At 34.1% G+C, this 21,110-nt stretch overlaps 1 protein-coding gene across 19 annotated transcripts in view; it reads right to left on the reverse strand.

Moving 5' to 3' along the window:
• Nucleotides 1–21,110, reverse strand: part of LOC108002673 (tropomodulin) — a 219,951-nt gene that overhangs the window by 141,880 nt on the left and 56,961 nt on the right. For 5 of the 19 annotated variants that reach the window (XM_062079109.1, XM_062079115.1, XM_028669857.2 and 2 more), the window contains exons 3-8: nucleotides 20,880–21,047; nucleotides 20,680–20,806; nucleotides 20,381–20,601; nucleotides 20,147–20,301; nucleotides 19,967–20,063; nucleotides 19,704–19,851 (exon numbers count right to left, since the gene is read on the reverse strand). In XM_062079109.1, the coding sequence (XP_061935093.1) occupies nucleotides 19,704–19,851; nucleotides 19,967–20,063; nucleotides 20,147–20,301; nucleotides 20,381–20,601; nucleotides 20,680–20,806; nucleotides 20,880–21,047 (916 nt within the window). Of the gene's footprint in view, nucleotides 1–926; nucleotides 8,098–9,197; nucleotides 9,924–10,793; nucleotides 11,161–16,732; nucleotides 16,813–18,044; nucleotides 18,326–18,925; nucleotides 19,231–19,703; nucleotides 19,852–19,966; nucleotides 20,064–20,146; nucleotides 20,302–20,380; nucleotides 20,602–20,679; nucleotides 20,807–20,879; nucleotides 21,048–21,110 lie in introns of those variants that run through there. The other 14 variants (XR_009831070.1, XR_009831069.1, XR_009831073.1 and 11 more) reach the window with 11 other exon arrangements.

Below are 21,110 nucleotides of genomic sequence, written 5' to 3' on the forward strand. Positions count from 1 at the left end.
GATTTTATCGTCAATTCGCGAAACATTTCCGTTTATTTCCGTGGATATTGGCCAAAGGATATAGCGGCCGTTTTGGTGGTGCACCGTTGAAAAGGAGGGGCCATTTTTTCCTCCACAAATCATGAGAAATCGGGAACGGCCATCGTATGGAAAACTTTTCGGTTGAAATCAGATTTATTGGCGCGCCGTAATTTTTTTTTTTCCTTTTTTTTCTTTTTTTTTTTTTTTTTTGCAGAATAGAAGCGGCTGCGCCTGCCAGCTGGAGATAAATGAAACGTGGCCACGAAAAGTTGCGCGATCGGGACGCCGCGTCAAAAAGTATTTCGAGTATCGATCGTCGAATCCCTGGCGCACGGGTGAAACGTGGATCGATGAATCGTGATTACTTTTGCGATTTGATAGTTGCTGTTGGTGTTGTCGAATTTGAAATCGCGATTTCGGGACAACGCGATTGACCATCCGCGATTGAAATATAATTTAATTGTTAATCGCGACTCGAGTACGTCATCGAACGTTAACAGGATTTATTTGTTGTAACAATTTACAATTAGTGATCGGTATTTTAATATATACGTACGTTGCGTGTATGTAGGTCAATCATTGATGAGAGACAAATAGTGCAAGTCAATATTTTATCAGACGGTCAAATGGCATAACAATTAGAGCGAACGGAACAAGTGGGACGAGTACATTAAAAATATAATAGTTAATCGACTCAATTTTCAAGGATAATTTAAAAAAATTCGAACAACAGGTATATTTAGCTATCTTTTTCTTTCTTTCTTTTTTTTTTTAAGTCTGAATTTGGAATTTTATGTGCGCACAGAATCCAGATTGAATTCTTTAATAATAAAAATCCCTGGATAATGTATCTCACATTCTATATTCCCTATTACGCTCAAGAGAAACTCTGTGTGAACACGCTCTTTTTTTTTTTTTTTTTTTTTTTACTATTTTTGAACCTTTTGAAAGTATCATATAACATTCTAATGAAAAATTCAACATGGTACAAAAGCTTCGCGCGCATTTTTCACATCTGCTTACATCCTTTACGTTTTAAAAAAAATACCAAATTCAATTCGTACAACTGATGCAACGAACTCTACTATTCCTTATCTCATTTCTTTTACAATAATATATACACTTCTCCAATTTCCCCTGGGATCAAACATCTTTCCTATTGATTCTCATAATCTTTGCTTTCCAAAAAGAAGAAAAAGAAAAAAAAAAATTCCAACAAAAGTTTTCTTAAAACAAGTTCAACTCATCACTGTATTCGCGACTGGCTAACGAGATTCCCCTCCCCATCATCCCGTGAAAAAGCTACAATTTGCGAGAGAACATTCTATTAGCGGGCATTTGTCAGCGAAGCTCCGGTGTCGGTTTTACGCGGTGAGCAACTGTGGGGATAATGATAAAGAGGGCGAGAGGTGGCGAGTTCGGAAACGGAGGAGTAAGAGAGGAAAGGCTCGTTTCACGGGACATTAAATTCCGACGGGACAGTCGGCGGACAGTGTATACAGTCAATGGGAAAAATTCAGGGATATATCTCGTCTTGTTTAAGAATGAAAATTGTGCTTTTTTTTTTCGTTGCGTCTTTTAAGAAATTTTAAGCATCTCGATTCGAATAATTCGAAAAAAAAGAGGGGAGGATGGAATCGATCCCCTCTTGGGATCTTTCTTTAGTATTATTTTTTTTGGATACGATAAAATACGGTGGATAAATAATTATTAAGCGTCCAAATGCTTCGTTATACTTATTTTTCTGTGATTAAAGAGAATAGAAAAAATAAGATATGTGTATAGATTGTAAAATGAATTTGAATAAAATCTGATTAAATATATGCAGGTCGTTTTACAACAAATGATCAATCATGAAATTATAAACTTATTTTTTTTACTTGCTGAGATTATCTGTTATATTATATTCGATCTCGTAATTTCATTGAATGCAACACTATTTCTAAATTCATTTTTTGGAAACATTAGATTTGATCTTTTAAATAAAATGATTGTTTGATTTAAGATCTGGATACTTGATTGCAAAATTATTAACATAAACGATGAAATAGCATAGGTATAGTATCAAGAAAAGACTTTTGTAACCGATTGTGTGCACATATTCTTAAAAGATTGTTGCATGCAGAGAGAGAAGAGAGTTGGAAGAGGTTGAAATGGATGAGGAGAAAATAGCGAGGAAATAGCGGTCCAAGTTTTCCTCCGGTAGAGGATGAAACCTAGCGACGTGTCAATCGAGTGTGAAACGTTCGATTTCGTGATTCGAGAAGTTTTCTCTTCTCGTTTCCATTACGTCACCGGCTGCCCGATCGCTGGATTTCCTGAATGCCTCCGCCAGACGATCGACGTCACCCGTTCACGACCAATTTCTCTCTCTCTCTCTTTTTCTCTCGTGAAAATAATCCCATCATTGGTCATCCAAAATTAATTTATCGATCGATCGAGTTGAAATGAATTTATGGGAGGACTTTGTTTTTAAACCATTTGAGAAATTTGCAACAAATTTCGATTGAATTATTGTAACTTATCCCATTGTTGGTAAACGTCAAAATACCAAGGAAAGGAGCTTCGACAGCTGAACATTTCATATCGAAGAGGTTAAACGATTATCCAGTTACCAATGTTTGAATCAACGTCCATTTTAAATTATTCGACCACTTAATTCACTCCACCTTCTTTTCCCTTCTTTAGATAGTTGGGAATGGATTGTGTAACCATTAAGACGTCTTCTTAAGATAAAAATCTCTCACTTTTCCTCGAGCTCGAGGGAAACTTCTTTCCGATTACGACGAGCAGAGTAATTAAGGTCAGTGTGTCGATGATCGAACTTAACCCGGCCCCCAAAAAGGGCGCATCGATCGATCTCGACGCCACACTAGATTAATCGTAAGGGAGGGAAGCATCGTCTGGATTTGAATGGTACAAATTGAAACCCTTGTAACTTCCTGGTTGTCGGGGAGACGAGGGCTTTTGGAACTTTGGGAACGTGGAAATTCGCAATTTCGCAAACTCGATGAACCCTCGCTCGAGACGTCCAACGGACTGTGTGTGTGTATGTGTGTGTTACGTGTGGGATATTTTTGAGAATTTGTATCTTTCGAAAGGAAGGTAAGTACGCAATTGAAATAATACTATTAAGTAGAATTCAGCTTGGAAGAAATTCATTTATCCGGAATTGGGTTAAAATATTTCATTTGGGAATTGTTGAAATTTCCTCTTCCTCCGAGAAAAATCAATCTATCATTAAATTGAGAATCAAATTTGTATTCTCTGTGTATATTAAATATTGCATGTAGAGAAGTACAGTCGTTCTCGAGATTTATTACTTTTTAAATAATCAGAAATTGGAATTATTTCTATATATATAGGAGAATTATACGTGTATCTATGTTTGTGAGGAACCTATATGAACCGCTGAACTATGACATCCGCAAACTCAATAGCCTCAGACATGATGAAAACCCATGACACGACACACGAGCAATGAAACATAGACACGTTCTCCCCTGGGTCTGCTCCCTACGTTGACCTGCATCACCACCTAGTAACATCCGGTTATCAAGGTGAACTGGATGATGGAGCTCCTGGGAGCCAGAGGTACAGATCCCAGATTCCTTAATTCTGACATCACGTCCTTTTTTTTTCAATTTCACCTATAACGTCATCAGAACCATCTCCTTCCCCTCTCCAAAAAAAAAGACGAGTTAAATTTCTTAATCCTCAAAAATTACAAAAACTCCCGTTGAAGATATAATTTTCGAATAAAACAAATTTTAATCTTGCATAACCTCTCTCCCTCCTCCTCTTAAGAAACGAGAAATAAAAAAGGTACAAAGAAATGTTCGCAATTAAAGTCCATAGAAAAAATTGAAATTAACAATTAATAACATTTTCAGAGATCGAAGGGAACGAGCAAAGAAGATAATAAGCGGCAATGGGTGCGTAAAACGTGCGCCAAAAAACGGGATAGGATCGATCCGGCCCGGTTTACGTAAACGTATTGACGTCACGTGAATGCGGACACGTTATCGGATTGAGGCATTGCCGCGTCGTTACGTAACGTGTGAGCAGAACGGCGAGTTCCACGACGACAGGATCGTTAATAACCTCGCATTACAGCTTTCGCCGCGATATACGACCGCCGGCGGCCTCGACCCCCGCCTCCAAGTAGGAGGAGGAGGAAGAGGAGACCAAGAGGTTCCCTATTTTACGGCGAATTAATTATCAACGCGGCCGCTCCCTCCTCCTGTGGAGAGACGCCAGTTTCGTGGACCGGACGATGAAGGCTGGGCCGGAAGTACGATGGAATTACGGGACCCCCACGATCGCCACCCTGATAAATAATTCCAACAGAATTATTGTTCTGTGCGAGTGGATACCGGATCTTGGACTCGAATCGAAAGTTTTATATTTGTACTTATATTTCTCGTTTCAGGAAGATGAGAATGGGAATAATAGAAAAAAATTTGAGGATTGTTTGATGTGCAATAATTTGTTATTTCGATTAAAACAGGATCGAAACTTGATCTTTAATTTTCATGGGCCATTGTGGAGAACGAATTGTGTCCATCGATCGAAAGTTTGTTTATGGAATAATTCTTTAAAGGGTGGAATAACGTTATTTTTTGTTATTATATTTATTAGTTGTAACTTTCTGTTCGATTTCTTTTTAAATTTCTATGAGACGGGGATAAAATATGGAACGACGAGAGCTTCTTATGGTATAACGGATGATGTATAACTAAAATCCTTGGCTACGGCTACGGGATTTTCCTCACGAGGAGAGTTGACTTATCCAAGATCAATTTCGCAAACTGAATCGCTTAACTTGCTCTATTTCTGTTATCATAAGTCACGTAGATTCTGTTGTATAATCGCGCATCCATCGATCCTTTCATTGCGCGTGCATTCTTATCTCGTGTGCTATCAAAGATTATAATCAAAATCTAACGTGTATATAGAAAATAACGTATTGCATCCATTGTAATAACGATGCATCGAAAAATATTTCTAATTAAAGAAATAAAACCTTGATGCGTGTTTATAAAATATTGTTAACTTTTTTTAAATGATCCCAGCAGATAAAATTATGGACGATGTGATACAAAAAAATTATAATATTAAAACGTCACCCTTATATATCCCACTATTGAAATATATCTAATTCCATGCGACTTCTAAGTTCTGCCTCGGCGTAGGAAGTTTCAACAAGCCAGACTGGTTCCAAAGTTGTACGAAGAAAAGATATCTAACAATGGGAACGTGATAAGTGCGTGTTAGATTGTCTTTCTTCGTATATCCGGTCTGTTTGAATTTCCATTCCACGAATCTTTTATTTTTAATAAAGAAAAAGAGAGGGAAAAGAAGGGAGCAAAATTGAGATGGCTGTAAAATGATACCGCGAAGATGTGTATTTTGGAATTCTCTGTCAGAAGTCAGAAACAAAAGGGAAGGGGATAGAATGAAATTTTTAAAGAATAACAAACTTCAATCGTACGAAAAAATAAAAAAATAAACTTAATCGGAAATATTTGATGAAAAATATCCTACGTTAACGGTTGAGCGTTAGAAATACCAGAAATGCTTGATCTCCCGTGAAAAACTTCAATTTAATCGGCGGACAATAGCCTCGTAGCGGCACGAATATGGGGGAACGCAGATGGAACGAATAAAAATAGAGGGAAAACGTCGAATTTTCGAAAACTGTGAAATTTCTCGAGATGAATGCGCGCGGTGATAGAGGAATCGACTTTAATATCGAGCGGAAAATTCGTTCATGGGCCGATGGGCAGAAAAATCAGAGAGACAGAGACAGAGAGAGAGAGAGAGAAAGAGAGAGAGAGATATACAGACAGAGAAAGAAAAGAAAAAATAAAAAAAGAAGACGCCAGGATGATAGCGTAAAAAATCCAAAATAGACGAGACGAGTTGGTCGTCGTCGATTCCTGAAACGTGGGATATAAAAATCAAAAGAGGGGAGGGAAAAAACACGATAAAGAAAAAATGAAGAAGACAAAATGAAGCGCGACGAAGGAGGGAAAAACTGAGCCACGTATGCAACGTGGCTGGAAAACTAATTGAAGCTTCAATTGGCAAATAAATTGGCTCGAATTTCTATTCGCGAGTCTTTTTCGTTTCCACCGTTTTTCGCCTGGATTCCGCGTTTACCCGCCAATTTCGCGGGACAAAGTAGCACGGTGTGCATCAATCACCCCGGTAAACCCTGTGAATTTCACCCGTTTCCGGCTCCCTTTGTGCGTTCCAAGAATGAAACACGGTTTTGGTGCACGGTGATCGTAATTATTCGGACGATATAACTTTTCAACTACGTTTAATGGATTTCTGTGCAATTTTAACGTTTACGGCGTTTCGCTTCGGTTTTTAAATTGTGTTCACTTGTAAAATTGATCGTGAACGAGAATCTTTTTTTTTTTTTTTTTGTTTTCCCCGGCTTTGTGTTTTGTGGTACTTTTCTTTTTTGCTCTCTCTCTCTCTCTCTCTCTCTTTCAGTTTTGCTGTTTCAATTTTTTACTTCTTTGGGACGTTTCGTTTGGAAAATTGTTGTTTGTTACGCGATAAGAAACGATTTTTAAGTTATAATAAAAAATACTGCGTAAATTTTGGAGAATTGAATTGAAAGAAGAAAAGATAAATGTATACCGCGAGTGAAAATTTATTATCTTGGAAGGAAATAATATTATTTGATTAAATTTTTATTCTAATTTAAACGTAAACCCTCTATTCCATTAGACCAATTTCAGAATTTTTTTCTTTTTTACTAGCATTCCTCTTGATAAGGCTGCCTACCTAAGTTATGACAATTTCCAGTCCCAGTAATCTCGTAAACTTTATTTCTCGTTTTATCACTCTACCCTCGTTTTATTATTTCATCTTAATTTATTATACTACAGACTAAAGTTTATACATCTTGAAATACTTGCTATTTTATTTCAATTATAATTATTCATAAAAACATTAATACAAATAAAACGGACGATTTCTCTAAAGTTTATAATCCTCCTAATTAAAATTTGTCAAAAATGTATCGTTATTCCGAAGATATTTCTAAAGGATTTCTTGCAATTCCGCCGAGTATCCATCGACCCTGTTCGAAAATTTCACGAGACCTCCAGGCGTGGATATTGAGTCGAGACGAATTAGTCGTACGATTGAATACAAATGGGTTCATTTGCAAAGAAAAGAACAGAGAAAGAAAGGAGGGAGGAGGGACAAACAGCGAGCCAAATCTCATTATTATTCCTCGCTCTCTCCCTCGGCTTCTTTCACCCTTTTCGTTCTTTCGAAATCAAAATCCTACACTTAAACACTCGACTCTCCTTGACAAACGGTTTAAAAGATACCGTAAATTTAATCGATGATGTCTGCATTGTGAAATTGTGGGCGTTGAATTATTTCGATTCAATTTCCTCAACCGATCGTTCGTTTCAGTGGTTTCTCCTTCATGGTCATAGTAATTGTATTAATTACGATATATTAGTCACCATTCGAAATATCAACCTACGTTCTCTCAGCGCACATAATTGTTCATGCTACTTATATTAAAGAAAAAAATGTGATTATTCGTTAACACAATATATATATATATATATTTATTAGATAATTGTATAAGATGGCTGATTTTTTTTTTTAAATATTTTAACAACTTCTCGACGAATTGAATATTATTGATATTAATTTATCAGAGATTTTAATATTAAAATTTGAAAATCCATTGAAATTCATATATATAAGATTGCGAAAACCACCAGCCATCTCATTCGTTCAACAGTTTAACAATATAATACTTGCTTATAACACTTGATCATCATTTTATCATATTATCCTTTTTTATTGCAAACAAAGCCTAATTAAAATAAACAATAAAATTAATTTTTAATCACAATAGTGAAAAAAAAAAAAGAGACTCCCGTTTATGGGAGGAAAATACGAGAATGTTAAACAAAAGGATTGGCAATAAAGAAACGGAGAATAAAAAGTCAGTTTCTACCTACGCCAATGTTGAAAGATACATTAATATAAAAAGAAGAAAGACATGTCAGTGCCACACGGATAAAATATCTAAAAATCAAAAAAAAAAAAAAGTAAAAACTCGTGTAGAAAGGAAAAAAGAAGAAAAAGAATCATGCAATGCGATTTCCATCGAGAGATCCGATGAGACATAAATATTTTCACGGGTGACAGAGTATCGAAGGCCGGGAAAAATCGTGCTCCCACGTTGCATGGTCGATATATCGTTAACCTGTATGCAAATTTTAAATAATTTACGTAAATTCGAGACGTTGGTCGGAAATTTTTTTTTTCTTCCTTCGGGATAAATTTATCACAAATTTATTATACGTGTGAATTTAATTAGCAAGGGGGAACGAGAGACGCTTTTGAGAGACGCTTTTGAAAAGGTTAATCGATTGTTTGTTGCGAGTTTTCAGAAGCTTAATTGTTTAGATAAATCTTGAAAACGTTTAAAGCTTTTCAAGAGGAGAGATCGCTTCGTTGCTTTGAGAAGCAATAATTAAGAGGTGGAATATTTTAATAAACAGAAGAGGTGGTGAGTTTAAATCATGAAGTTTGTTAATTATTTTAGATTTTTTTTTTTTGAATATTCTAAAATTTAAAGAGGAGCTTTTTTTTGTTTCGAAAGTCCTTGGAAATTTCTATATTTTTAAAATTTCAAAATGGTTTTTTAGGATTTTATATTTAGAGCTATGTACGTGCAATTTTTATAAATGTCAAAGATTGGAAAATCTACGAAATCCTCAAATGCAAAATTCATATTAAAAATTATTTCGTATATTTACATTTGTATTTCTTCATTTTCAATCTTTCTAAAAAAAAAAATCTCAAGAATAATCGAACTTTTGTAAAAAAAAAAAAATTCGTGAAAATTCCAAAAAACTCTTGATTTCAATTTCCTTCTTTTCCTCCAAGAAAAATTAACTTCAGAAGGTATAAATGAAAGTTAACAAAGAAAACGTCATATGAGCCTATATATAAACTTTCTTTACAAATAATTGCTACAGGCAAATATTCAATATTTAACATACGTTGCACAATATTCGATATTAAGGAATGTGTGATATTGTGCCGATCGACGAAAGCTTATTTGCATTTACACATCTCTTAATTTGCAAATATCGCTTGAAGTAATAGAATCTTTTAACACAAAATGAGAAATTATTATTGTGCATTATTATTGAATCGAATAATCCTTTACAATTTATATTTAAACAATTTACATCACGAATTAATCAAACGTATAATTTATAACTTGTTCTACTTCTCTCCGATTAATTATTCCCCCGTTTAATAATTTTCCATTTCTTTACAAAATTTAATCCCCTTCGAATTTCGCTCGAAGGGAGAAGAAAAACACCACCACCATCACCACCACCTTTCCCTTCCCATCGAATAATCACAAATTCCACGAGAAAAAAAAAGAAGCAGAATTGGAACCAGAGACCAGGCGAAAATTACGCGTTTTAAAATTGACGATGGAGCAGCAGCACATGGGGTGGATCGCGAGGGGAGAAACAGGGGGCGGGCGCTCATTAGCAAGGCGAGGCGCATTTCGCGATTACCCCGTTAAAACGTGTGTTTCATCAGAGTTGTTGCAACAAGGTTTAAAAAAGTCACGGTGGATAGGTTTAAGCGTGCCGTTATATGGGGTAACGCCATCCCCCTTGGGAGGGCGATACAGTAGCTGCATGTAGTTAACCAGGGTGGGCGCAGAGGGTGTAATCTCGAGATCGACCGGCAAACTTGGGAGCACGCATGCCGATAAAAATGGGTGTTGGGCGAGGAAAAATATTTTCCTGGCCCTCAACCAACGCTTCTGGTTAATTATCGTGTTTGTACGGAGACAGCTGATCGTACTTTCAACCCTTAAACTGAAAGAAATGAAACAGAGATATATATGCTCGAGGGATAAGTTTTATTGAAGTTGCATACATAATTTTTTCTTTTTTTTTTTTTATAGAATATATATATATATATATTGGAAGTAGATTTTTCTTCTTCTCTTCTTTGAAAGGAAAAAGAGTTCTTCCTTCTTCTTTTTCTTCTCGATGATAGGACTCTTATCAAATATATTATACTCGCCAAATTTCTTCTCGATGGATTATCATCCCTTCCACCCCTTTAAAGCTGTATGTTTCTAAGGAACAAAATCTTGGAAGAATCTATCAATTACGATACTTTAATATCATACTTACACACGTCGTTTCGTTGAATCCGTTTACCAGCCACTCGTAAGAAAACTTTAAAGAAAAAAAAAAGAAAAAAAAAGAAAGAAAGACATCGATCGAAACGTACACCAATAATCCATATACAACGTAAAGAGGAATATTTAATTTAAGGGTTGAAGTTCAATTCGCTGCTCACATTATCAAGAGAATTATCACCGGGGAGATCGTTCATGATCGAGGTAAACAAACTGGGGGGAGGCGAAATATAGTAGTGTATATGCGAGTATTGTACGGTTTATTTGCGGTTTAATTTGCAGATGCTAAAGTACAGGATATACTCATGCAAAACGAACAACAATGATATGTACAACTCTCTGCGGACGTGCTCTGCCTTCGAAGGGGCGGAGGTATCGACGCGTGAAGCGAAGAAAATTGAAAAAAAAAAAAAAGAAAAAAAAACCAACATTCGATCGGTTCATTATCGTCGATCGTTTGTTGGCCGAAATTTAAATTGAAAACCTTTGTGCGCCCATCCACAACGGTTGTAAATTGGAATTGAAACAATACGCCGGAGAACGGACAACGGTTTTATTCTTCGACACATTATTTTGACATAATGGCATAATATCGATACATAAAATGATGGAAAATGAAAAGAAAAAGAAAAAAAAAGAAGAAGAGAGAGAAGCTTGTCGATCGACTTGTTACACAACTTAACGAAACACGATGCGAGAAGTATCAATTTACGCGAGTGAATAGTACGAGTGAATAAGGTGTTTTTTCTCTTCTTTATATATATATATATATATAGATCTTAGATGTATATATATGTACGTATGTATAATATATGGTAAATAAATATATAATATATGTACAAATAATACCTAGGCGAACGCCACTTCGCGTTAAGATGTCGCCACCCCGAGCCGGGACTGCCGTACTGCAACAGACACCCGAAACACTGTCATCATATGCGTTCATCAAAGAGTAAGATTCACCGAAAGGTGAAGCATGCCGAAAGGTAAAATGTATGCATAAATTATATTCAAAACAACGAAACACATTTTTCAAGTCAGAGGTTGAAATTTGCCGATGAATCTGTTTATTCAAGGGTGGATTTATTTCTATTTCTAACGCAGGAACGCGAGAGAAATTGAAGAAAAAAGAAGAAAATTCTCGAGGTTTCTTTGTTATCTCATTTCATAAAAATTAGCATTTTGTTTACTATATTTCTTTCGCGAACAATCATTCAACACACGGTGCGTATTAGTAATACAATAATTGATATAAAGATCATTTCAACCCCTGCTTTATATATTTATATACATATTCTCCCCTCCTCACGCAAACGTTGCAGAGAAAATAACTGATTTTCAATGAAATAGAAGAAATAACAAAAATGTTAAATGAACTCTTCGGTTCAAACGAAACAATTTTCAACCGATCGATCGTCTCGTTAATGAACGAAAACGTATTCCCAACGAAACTGATATTTTCCGCCCCGAGTTTAAACGAAATTTACCGTTTCATTTTATATTTTATACTTCCACGTTATACTTCTAATTAACCAAATTCTTATTTTCCGTTCATAATTCGATCGAGAGAGAGAAAGAGAAAGAAAAATTGAACAAATAAACAAATTGCTGGCCATAGTTTGAACAATAGTCCCCATTATTTCGGAAAAATCACGCGCTTCGCCTCTTCCACGAAAAATGGCCAAAAAACTTCTTTTTCACCGTCGAGAAGTAAATAAATTCGATCGAAACGTGTGAAAAATTACGCGGAACAATGACGCCTCCGCGGAAAAGCGAATCCTTCGAATCAATTATCGCGATTTCCTGCGAGCGAAGAGTGCAACGGTTAAAACGGGCGAATAACCTCGAGAGGAAGAGGAAAAGGGAGAGGAGAGGAGAGGAGAGGAGTGGCCCTGGCCCGGTTCGAAACGTAATCCGACCGAGAAAATTGCAATTTCCACACGGGCCAGGAATAACCGCGCGACGACATAAAATATATCCACGTGTGCGCGCGCTTGTTGGCCGTGGCTCGCTTTTTAATTGTCTTTCGTTCGCCCGAATTCGGACTTTCTATCGAGGAAATTGCGCCCAGGTTTTTCCCCGCCTCCTCCTCCTCCTCCTTCCCTCTTCGCCGCCGCTGATACGTTCATCATGTACCCGAATTAAAACAACTTTCGTCTCGGCGGGCTTCGAAACGAAAGTTGGGAATATCGGAGGGAGATCTGCTTTCTTCCCTGTGCAACGTTTCGATCCGAGGATTGAGCGAACGGGGGTGAACCGAGGAATTTCGAAATTTTCGCGAATTTCTTCCGTTTTCGAGATTCTAGATTCTTGGGGAGATTAATAATCGATGGTGTTGGTGATTTATTATTGCGATTCTGAAGATTCAGAAGATCGCGAGATTCTGCTATAACTTTACGAAAAAAGAGAATATTCTAATATTTTTATACGATAAATCTAATTTTATTATTGATTTTATAACATACGTTTATGTAAAATATAAAATTGGATATTATTTTCTGTAATTTTTAGTTTTGCTCGAATTCATTTTACGAGTTCGAAATTCTTTACGGTTCAACCCCTTCGTAAATCATCAGAGCTTCTTTCTAATGGTCCCGTGAAAAGGTCATCGATCGAAATCTCTCATTGCAAAAGTAAAAAAAAAAAAATATATATATATCAAATTATCTCATAACGTTTTAAAATCTTTGCAAAAATTAAAATTAATCGAAATATTAATTGAGAAGAGAAGAAAATTCGTTTTAGAAATAATCGAAAACTCGTCTAAGTTTTAAATACATCATTTCCTTACATATTAAAAAAAAATATACGTTAAAACTATTATATATGATTTAACAATTTTTTATTCATAGAATAACTCTTTCACGCGCTCTTTCCCATGCAACAAGAAAGAAGCTCCACGTACTTAATTAATCAATCTAAAATTTAATCTAGTTAACAAAGTAAAGAAAAAAAAAAAAAACAACAAAACCAAACAAACAAACAAAAGAAAAAAGACACACGTCAAACTGCAAGAAAAAAAATCGAGACATAACCGTGTTAATATCGGGATGTTATTATTTTTTTCTTCCAAAGAATTAACTTAAATTAAATTAACAGGTCGATGCACGTCACATTTCACAAACTGTGGAAAAAAAACACGAACGATGGGGAGGGAGGGGAAAGGATTTTGCACACCTCTCTGTAGAACGATCGCTGCTCCAATCTTTCAGCCTGGTAATAACACATCGATGACGTGTTATGACGCATACGGCCGTACGGAAATATTCGTGTGCAACGGTGAGGGTGTGTTCTGGGAATCCGCAGTGTTCGTCCCCCTCCCTCCCTCACGTTTGACATTTAAAGCGTTAAATTCGACTAATCGTGAAAATCGGTCATCGCGGTCCAATTTGCCCCCCGCAAATACGCAGTTATCGGAAAGGTGAAACTGGCTCGCGGTGTAATCGATTGAATTCGATCGAGGATTTGACTTTGAAAGCGTGCAAATTGTACCAGTGTTCTCGAATAATTCTGATTTTCACGATTTTCTATAGTTATGATGTATAGGTATTCGTTCAACGTTCGTCACTGTGAATGGATTTGTATATATTCTTTAGTTGGTTAAAAAGGTAATGCGTTTTTTTTTTGTTAATTTTTGTTTAAACACTCGCACGGCCTGACGATTACATTCATTTTCATTTTGCAGAAATCTAGAATTTAGAAATTATTCTTTTATTCCCTTTTCCAAGTTTTGAAAAAAGTATGAATTCTACTACGTTTTGACGACGGCTATGCGAATGTTAACGAATTAATCAACTTTACTTTCAACAAGATTAATAAGAAAATGAATTCGTATATTTTTAAAGATAAAAATTGTGAAAGAATTGTAGAGAGTTTGAAGAGAGTTTTTAAAATTTGTATAAAGGAGATAGAAGGAATAAATAACCCCTTGCGTAGTCAATGATTTCTCCGTGACCACTTGGAATTAGTTTAAAATTTGCATCTGCAAATATTTTATAAATTTTGTCCACCTTATCTATGCCTATATGTACATATTTAAAATTCTTCTTCCCGATATCGCTATCGGCGTAAATTAATTTTTCACCACAACCGTATTTAATCGGTTTAATCAAAAAATTCCATCGATATATTTAACAATCTCGTGAAACAAAAGAAGCCCTATCCTTTGCCTTGTCGCAAAATATCAAAGTTGAAAATTAATTCAACGCGCGAAATTTGCATAAAAACCGAATGCATCGAATAAAACAAAAATGCTTGCCCCCGCATGCATGAAAATTATTTAAAATTAATAAATTTCATTTAAAATTAAAATTATTTAAATTTCGTTCGCCTCGTTACAATTTTAAATAAATACAAGATCGATATACAAAAAAAAAAAAAAAAAAAAACAAAAATCACCGCGCGATCACAATTGCACAAAGTTTAAGAATCTCTCGTGCGAGTAATTTCCATCCCTTTCAGGGTTATCGGGTCTAATTGGTCAAGCTCTTTCGCAACGACTTGCGAAATGACTGGTAATAACTTTCAAACGCAAGGGGTTATACAATGCGACAAAGAAAGGAAAAAGAAAGGGGAGAGGATAAAAAGAAAGAAAAAAAAAAATGGAGGATCAACTCGAAGAAAGTTTTCTCAAACTTTCTGCTTTTAGGCAGAAATCAGTGTCTCACGGCTCAAGTTGGTTATTCGCGTGACGAGAAGAAATTATTCCCATATTCCTAGGCCAAACAGTTAATCTGAACTGTAAAGCGGCGATCTGGCTACGAACTTTCCACCAAACGACCGGTTAATTGAGTTGTACCCTCGCGCCAGGGAAAAACTTTATCGGGGCCAGTTCGCGGTTGATCCAAAATCCGAACAGTTTATCCAACCTAGGAAGGCCTATTCCTAGCTATATAGGTTACACTATCAGTCAAAAGTACGAGATCTTTAAATTATAGATCGATATGTGAAGCAAATTGTCGTGCAAATTATAATTGTAATTATAATCTAAACTACATAGCAATTATTAAAGAATTATTCTATGTAGATTGCACGTATATATTAAAGTTATTTTGTGATATTATTCATATTACTCATAATCATAACTTAATTATCGTAGATTTAATCGTAATTATATGGCCGCATACATTGGCTGGTAGTATAAACTTAGCGATGGGATCGTTAAAGTAACTAAATAAATAAATAATGGGAAAAAATTGCATCAATGTGTCCAATCGAATAAAATATCAAGTAAAAATCAAAACATAAATTGGTAAAGATATAATGTTATTATTCAAACAATTTCCATAATAATCTAAACTATTGCAAAATTCTAAAACAATTCACTATCTTTTATATTCCATATCTTCGTCCGTATGTTTATTATTATTTGTGAACGATTCTCTGAATTCTATGAAATATTTACCACACATCGATTTCGATTATTCCTCGAAAATTCTCGTGGGGGGGAAAAAAATTCGTATCCAATTATTTGAATGTTTCGTCGAACTTTACTTTATCGTTGATCGCGATACGTTTGATCCCATCGCTACACACGTCGTCACACGTTATACCTGCTCGACATTTAACGTCGAGAGGACGTCACGCAAGGCGAATCGAGCTTCTGGTAGGTTGCGTGGAAATTAACGCGTCACGACTTCATCGGGTTTGATAGGATGTGCACCTAAATCCTGGAGCGAGGCCGTCGACCAGAGTTAAAGCTCGTCTACAAACACGATTCGCAGTTAACGACGTGTCAGATCAAGCGCAAAACTCTGTTTTCGACTTTCATTACCGCTCGTGATGCCTTGCCAACGAGGGATACTAAACAGTGAAACTACGAGCAAATGTTTCGTGAGATTCTTCTTGAAAGAGTCATTGACACTTAATCTCAATGGCGGATAGTTTTGTATAATTAGAAGTTGCAAACACTGTAGTCTTATTGGAGAAATTTTGTTCTATTTTTAATAGAATCACGAGAAATATATTAAATATGTTACTTACGGATTTTAAAAATTGTTCTTTCGTGTAATTTCATATCGTTCTATTATAGCCTTACAAAACCTCATCATTCATATGTTATTTTTTAATCTGAAGATCTTACGTATTTGACTTTTAAACAAATGGATACATACAATGACGAATAAATGAAAAATAAATAATCTAAACGGGAAAAAGATGAATTTTCTAATTCCTTTAACTCTTGACAGAGTTAATAACAGAATCTCACGAAACAAGAATGTTCATTTATATCATTGATCATTCAGTTTGCTAAAATAAGATTTAGAAAAATTTTCAGACATTCTAAAATCGTTTGTAGCCAGAAACGCGCTTACACTGTTCCTGTCTTCCTGCTCAAGCGCGAAAAACATTTTGCAAACCCTGTCGAGAAGCGATATTAGTGAAGCTGCAAAGTGACAAGAGCTGTTAGAAATTTTCCTTAAGAAAAAACCGCGCAGCATCAATCCGCTGATCGACCACCAGTTAAAGGGTAGCTACCTTTCATTGAATCAAGGCAGGTTTCCTGTGATTCATGTTAAAGAATCGGAACTGTAGTCGCAGCGTTAGGTCTTTCCGTACTGTTGGGAAAGAATAGAGGTGTCGTAAGTATACATCGCAGCTTTTAAAGTCTCACATCGTGGGTGGTAAAATCTAATATTTGCCTTATAAAATAACCCATTCTCTATGGCCATAGAAAAATCGAAATGATCTTTGCATGCACATTATACCATTGCAATTTTACAATGTGATGATTTGATAAGATTTCTAATTATGCAATACAAAACGTCATGTATGAAATCAATGTTGTGACAATAATTTCAGAATATAATTTGATTCTTCTTTTTCAGGATTAACGATAGAAAGATAAATTTTTCGTTTCTTGCATGAAAAGGCAATCATTTCGAGATCTTTGACCGATGAAAGATAAAAGACGTGGCACATCGTCGTAATCCTTTCAGCTCATCGTGATCACTGTAATCGTCGTTACGTGACGGATATGTACGCGACAATGAGACGATAAATTGCGAAATAGGGTGCGGACCATTGGTAAATGTTGACATGGTGACTCTGCCTGGAAATATAATCCGAGATATGTGTATTCATAGTGTCAATTAGTAACGGTATTAAAAGATTCGCTCGAGTTCGAATGGATTGCCCTATTTCTATTTGTGTACCTTCTTATGCATTATGCTTTTTATTTTCATTGCTTTTAGCAGGCATGCACAACGAGATGAAATGAGGGAAAGGATAATGCGAGCAACTTAAAATAAAATCGTGCGATGAATACATGAATTGTTACCAATGAGAGACTAATTTTTATTACTACTGATATTAATAATATAATTGTAAAAATGTTTAGTAGAAAAGAATTTTAAAATGAAAAAGTACAAAGTACGTCTTTTTTTAAATTAAATTATTTTAAAATTAAAATTTTCCTCTCAATTACTGATTCCATAATCAATGGTGCATAAATTGCTATAATTGTTTATAGATAATATTAATTTTTATTTATTACAACTGGTTCTAAAATTCGTATAATTATTTTGCATTGATTTAATTATTAGATACTAATAACTTGATGATTAATATTGCATTTCATCTTAATATCCAATATTCAATATTATAAACATTAATTTACATGTTTGCCAATTTTAGTAATAAGTTCAGTTACTTAATTGTGTAGAGAATAAACAAATTTATTGATTTAAAACAATTGCAAGAATAATCATAAAACTTATTTATGAAAGATTTTAATTGGACCGATACAAAATGCAAATAACAAGTGGACAATCACAAGCAAAGAATTGAATTTATCTTTCATGGATATCATTTTATTTGGACATTCACTTACATTCGACATTATGAAAATGGATCAAAAGAAAAGAAAAAGAAAAGAAAATCAGGCAATATAGACAAGTTTTCAAATTATTAATCTGAGAATAGGAATTGTTTCCTTTCTTTCTTTTTTAACAAATAATACTACTCACTGCGCTAATCAGCGCTACGATTCCTTTCTTACACCACCTACTGGGACAGTGAAACTTTTAGCAGGTTCACCGGCCTCTTGCTTCGCGCGTGCCACACGACAGACTGGTAAAATAAATAACTCGTTAAAATTCTTCAAACTAATAATCTAACGATTTCAGATAGTGAAGATGGATTGCTTTTCAAATGGAAACTAATGTAAGCGTTCCACATGTTCATTTGAATTATTTTTAATAATTTATATAATTATAAGATGAATGTGAATATGGTGAAATGAAAAAAAAAGATAAAAAGCTTGCATCAAATGGAAAGATAAGCATGCTGCAAGGTGAATATAAAGCAAGATTTGAACCTAGAATGATTTGCTTTTCTTTTGTTGTTCTTATTTTAGATTTAATATTCGATTCAATATTCGAGAATAAGCAAAAATATTTTTGTACGTGATTAAAAAAAAATATATGTTCGAATATATATCTCTACACTAATACTGTTATATCGATCGTATTCTATATTAGATTAAACGAAGCATAACTGCACAAAAGCATGAACATCACAAATTCTATCTATTCCGCTGTTAAATAAATTGTATATAAGCAATAATTGAAAAAAAAATCAACTTAAAATGGATTCATACCGTATATAATGTTTTTATTTTAACATTTTATACTCAACTGAAAATTTGAATAAATTATATGATGAATTTTCTAGGTACAACATCTTTCTAATATGTGAAATAGGTCGGAATTCAATGAAGGATATATGAAAGAGGTAATTAAATTGTAATAAGATGTTAAAGAGATAAAGAAATATCAATTGAAAATGGATACATTCTAGGATCTCATAATTACCTCTATATCACTAGCTAGAAAAATAATAAATGAATTTAGCAGGATGAATGGATGAATGATGATGTGCTAATAAAGCGCTATGAAAGACTACGAAGCAGATTCGGAAGAATTAGAAGCATTTCGTCATATGATCTCCATGGTCCCCCATACAATTGCTCCCATCTAAACGAAAAATTAACAGTATGAATATCGCTATAGCATGAGGAAAAAGGAGAAAACATCTTTTTAAAGTGTAAGAATCAAAAAAAGAATACGATTCCAATGTGGCATATATCTCTGGATAAATAAATCATCTGTAAAGATTTTTTTCATTACAAATACATAAAATGAATAGAAATAATTTTTTAATTTAAAAACTTTGATTTATACCTGAAAAAAAATATTAATCGACCTATATAATATAAATGATATCTCTGATGCAACTATAAAGTTAGATCAAAGATAAGAAGGTGATATAATTGACGAGTATTATTGAAATGATAAACGATCAATTTATCTAAAGTGCTACATATATATTATTTATAAACAAACTAATAATAATTTTTTTTATCCTACTTAAGAGAATGAGTAAAAATACTTTAATATGATCGAAAATACGAACGAAATATTTAAACATACAAATATATTGTACTTACTCCTATCAATGTTGCGTTGTAAATGTGCAGCTACGCGATGTCTAGCATCGTTGAATTCCAAGTGAAGACCAAGTCGGAGCAATGTTGGATTTTGTTCTACCAATTGTGTAATTTCCATTTCAATTTTATTTCCCAATACCTGCGACCTCTATATATTAAATATAAATGTACGATATTAGAAATAATTGTGAAATATAGTTTTCTATATTTAATAAATAAATTATTATTCAAATTAATAGTTATAAATATGTAAAATATTTTACCTGATTCGAACATCGAAATTCTTCTATTGATTTCGTTTTAAGCAATGCCCTGATGAGCCTTACTATCACAGATGGGCTTATAAAGTTTGTTTCCACGCTAAAAAATTGTAATTTTGTAATAGATTTGTAAAATAATGATTGTAGATATAATATAAAATAGATAAAAAACATTATACTAACTTGAGTACTCTGAGCGTCGAATTTTTTTCTAAGGCATCTGCCAACCTTTGTGCAGTCTTGTCAGTGAGTCCCACATTCGTTAAACTTAGAGATTCGAGATGTGTATTTATCTCTAATCCTTCGAATAATTGAATAAATTTTTCATCAGATATATTCTAAAAAAAAGCAAAATAATTTATAATCACAAATATTAAATTTTTATGGATTTGAAATTATTAAATTCTATATACTTACTTTGATATTATTCCAATTTAAATCAATTAATGAAACATCATCTTCTCTAACTTGCTTAATAGTAGCATCAACATCTGTATCATTGGGAGGTTCCATTGGGTAAGGTTTTGGTTGACTAGCTTTTGTTATACCGTCCCAACCCAAACCAACAGGTTGGCCAGAATTTAATAGAGAAGCATGATATTGATCTTGATTCATCATGGAATGAAATCCAAGAATAGCTACAAAAAGATTACATTAAACATTACAATAAATATTACGATAAATATTATATAAATATATTATATAAATATATCTACCAGCAAGATCAATAATTTCTTCTTGAGTAGCATTAGATAATGCTTGTTCATATTCTTCTCCAAGATCAATAGCAATTTGCTCTTCTGCTTCTTTTTCTTTTGTTGTTTCTTGAGGAGGTGGAACCCACTAAAGATATGCAATGAAAATATATACATCATTAATAATTTTAAATATTTTATAAAAAAAATATTCAAAATACCTTTTTGCCTCTTATTACACCAGGTACATAAGGCTTTAATTCAGGTCTATCCGGTGTTTCTAAAGCTTGTTTGTTGATATGTTCAATGAGTTTCTTACGATTTAATGGTCCTGTAGGACTCTTGTCACATTCATAGCTACAACGCTGTGATGGTGGCATAAAGCTATCCTATAAAAAATATAATATATCAATTGTTACATATCAAACTTAATTAACTTAAAAATATATTAT

The sequence above is a fragment of the Apis cerana genome, linkage group LG9 (assembly GCF_029169275.1).
Source record: "Apis cerana isolate GH-2021 linkage group LG9, AcerK_1.0, whole genome shotgun sequence".
In the NCBI taxonomy this organism is placed as follows: Eukaryota; Metazoa; Arthropoda; class Insecta; order Hymenoptera; family Apidae; genus Apis; species Apis cerana.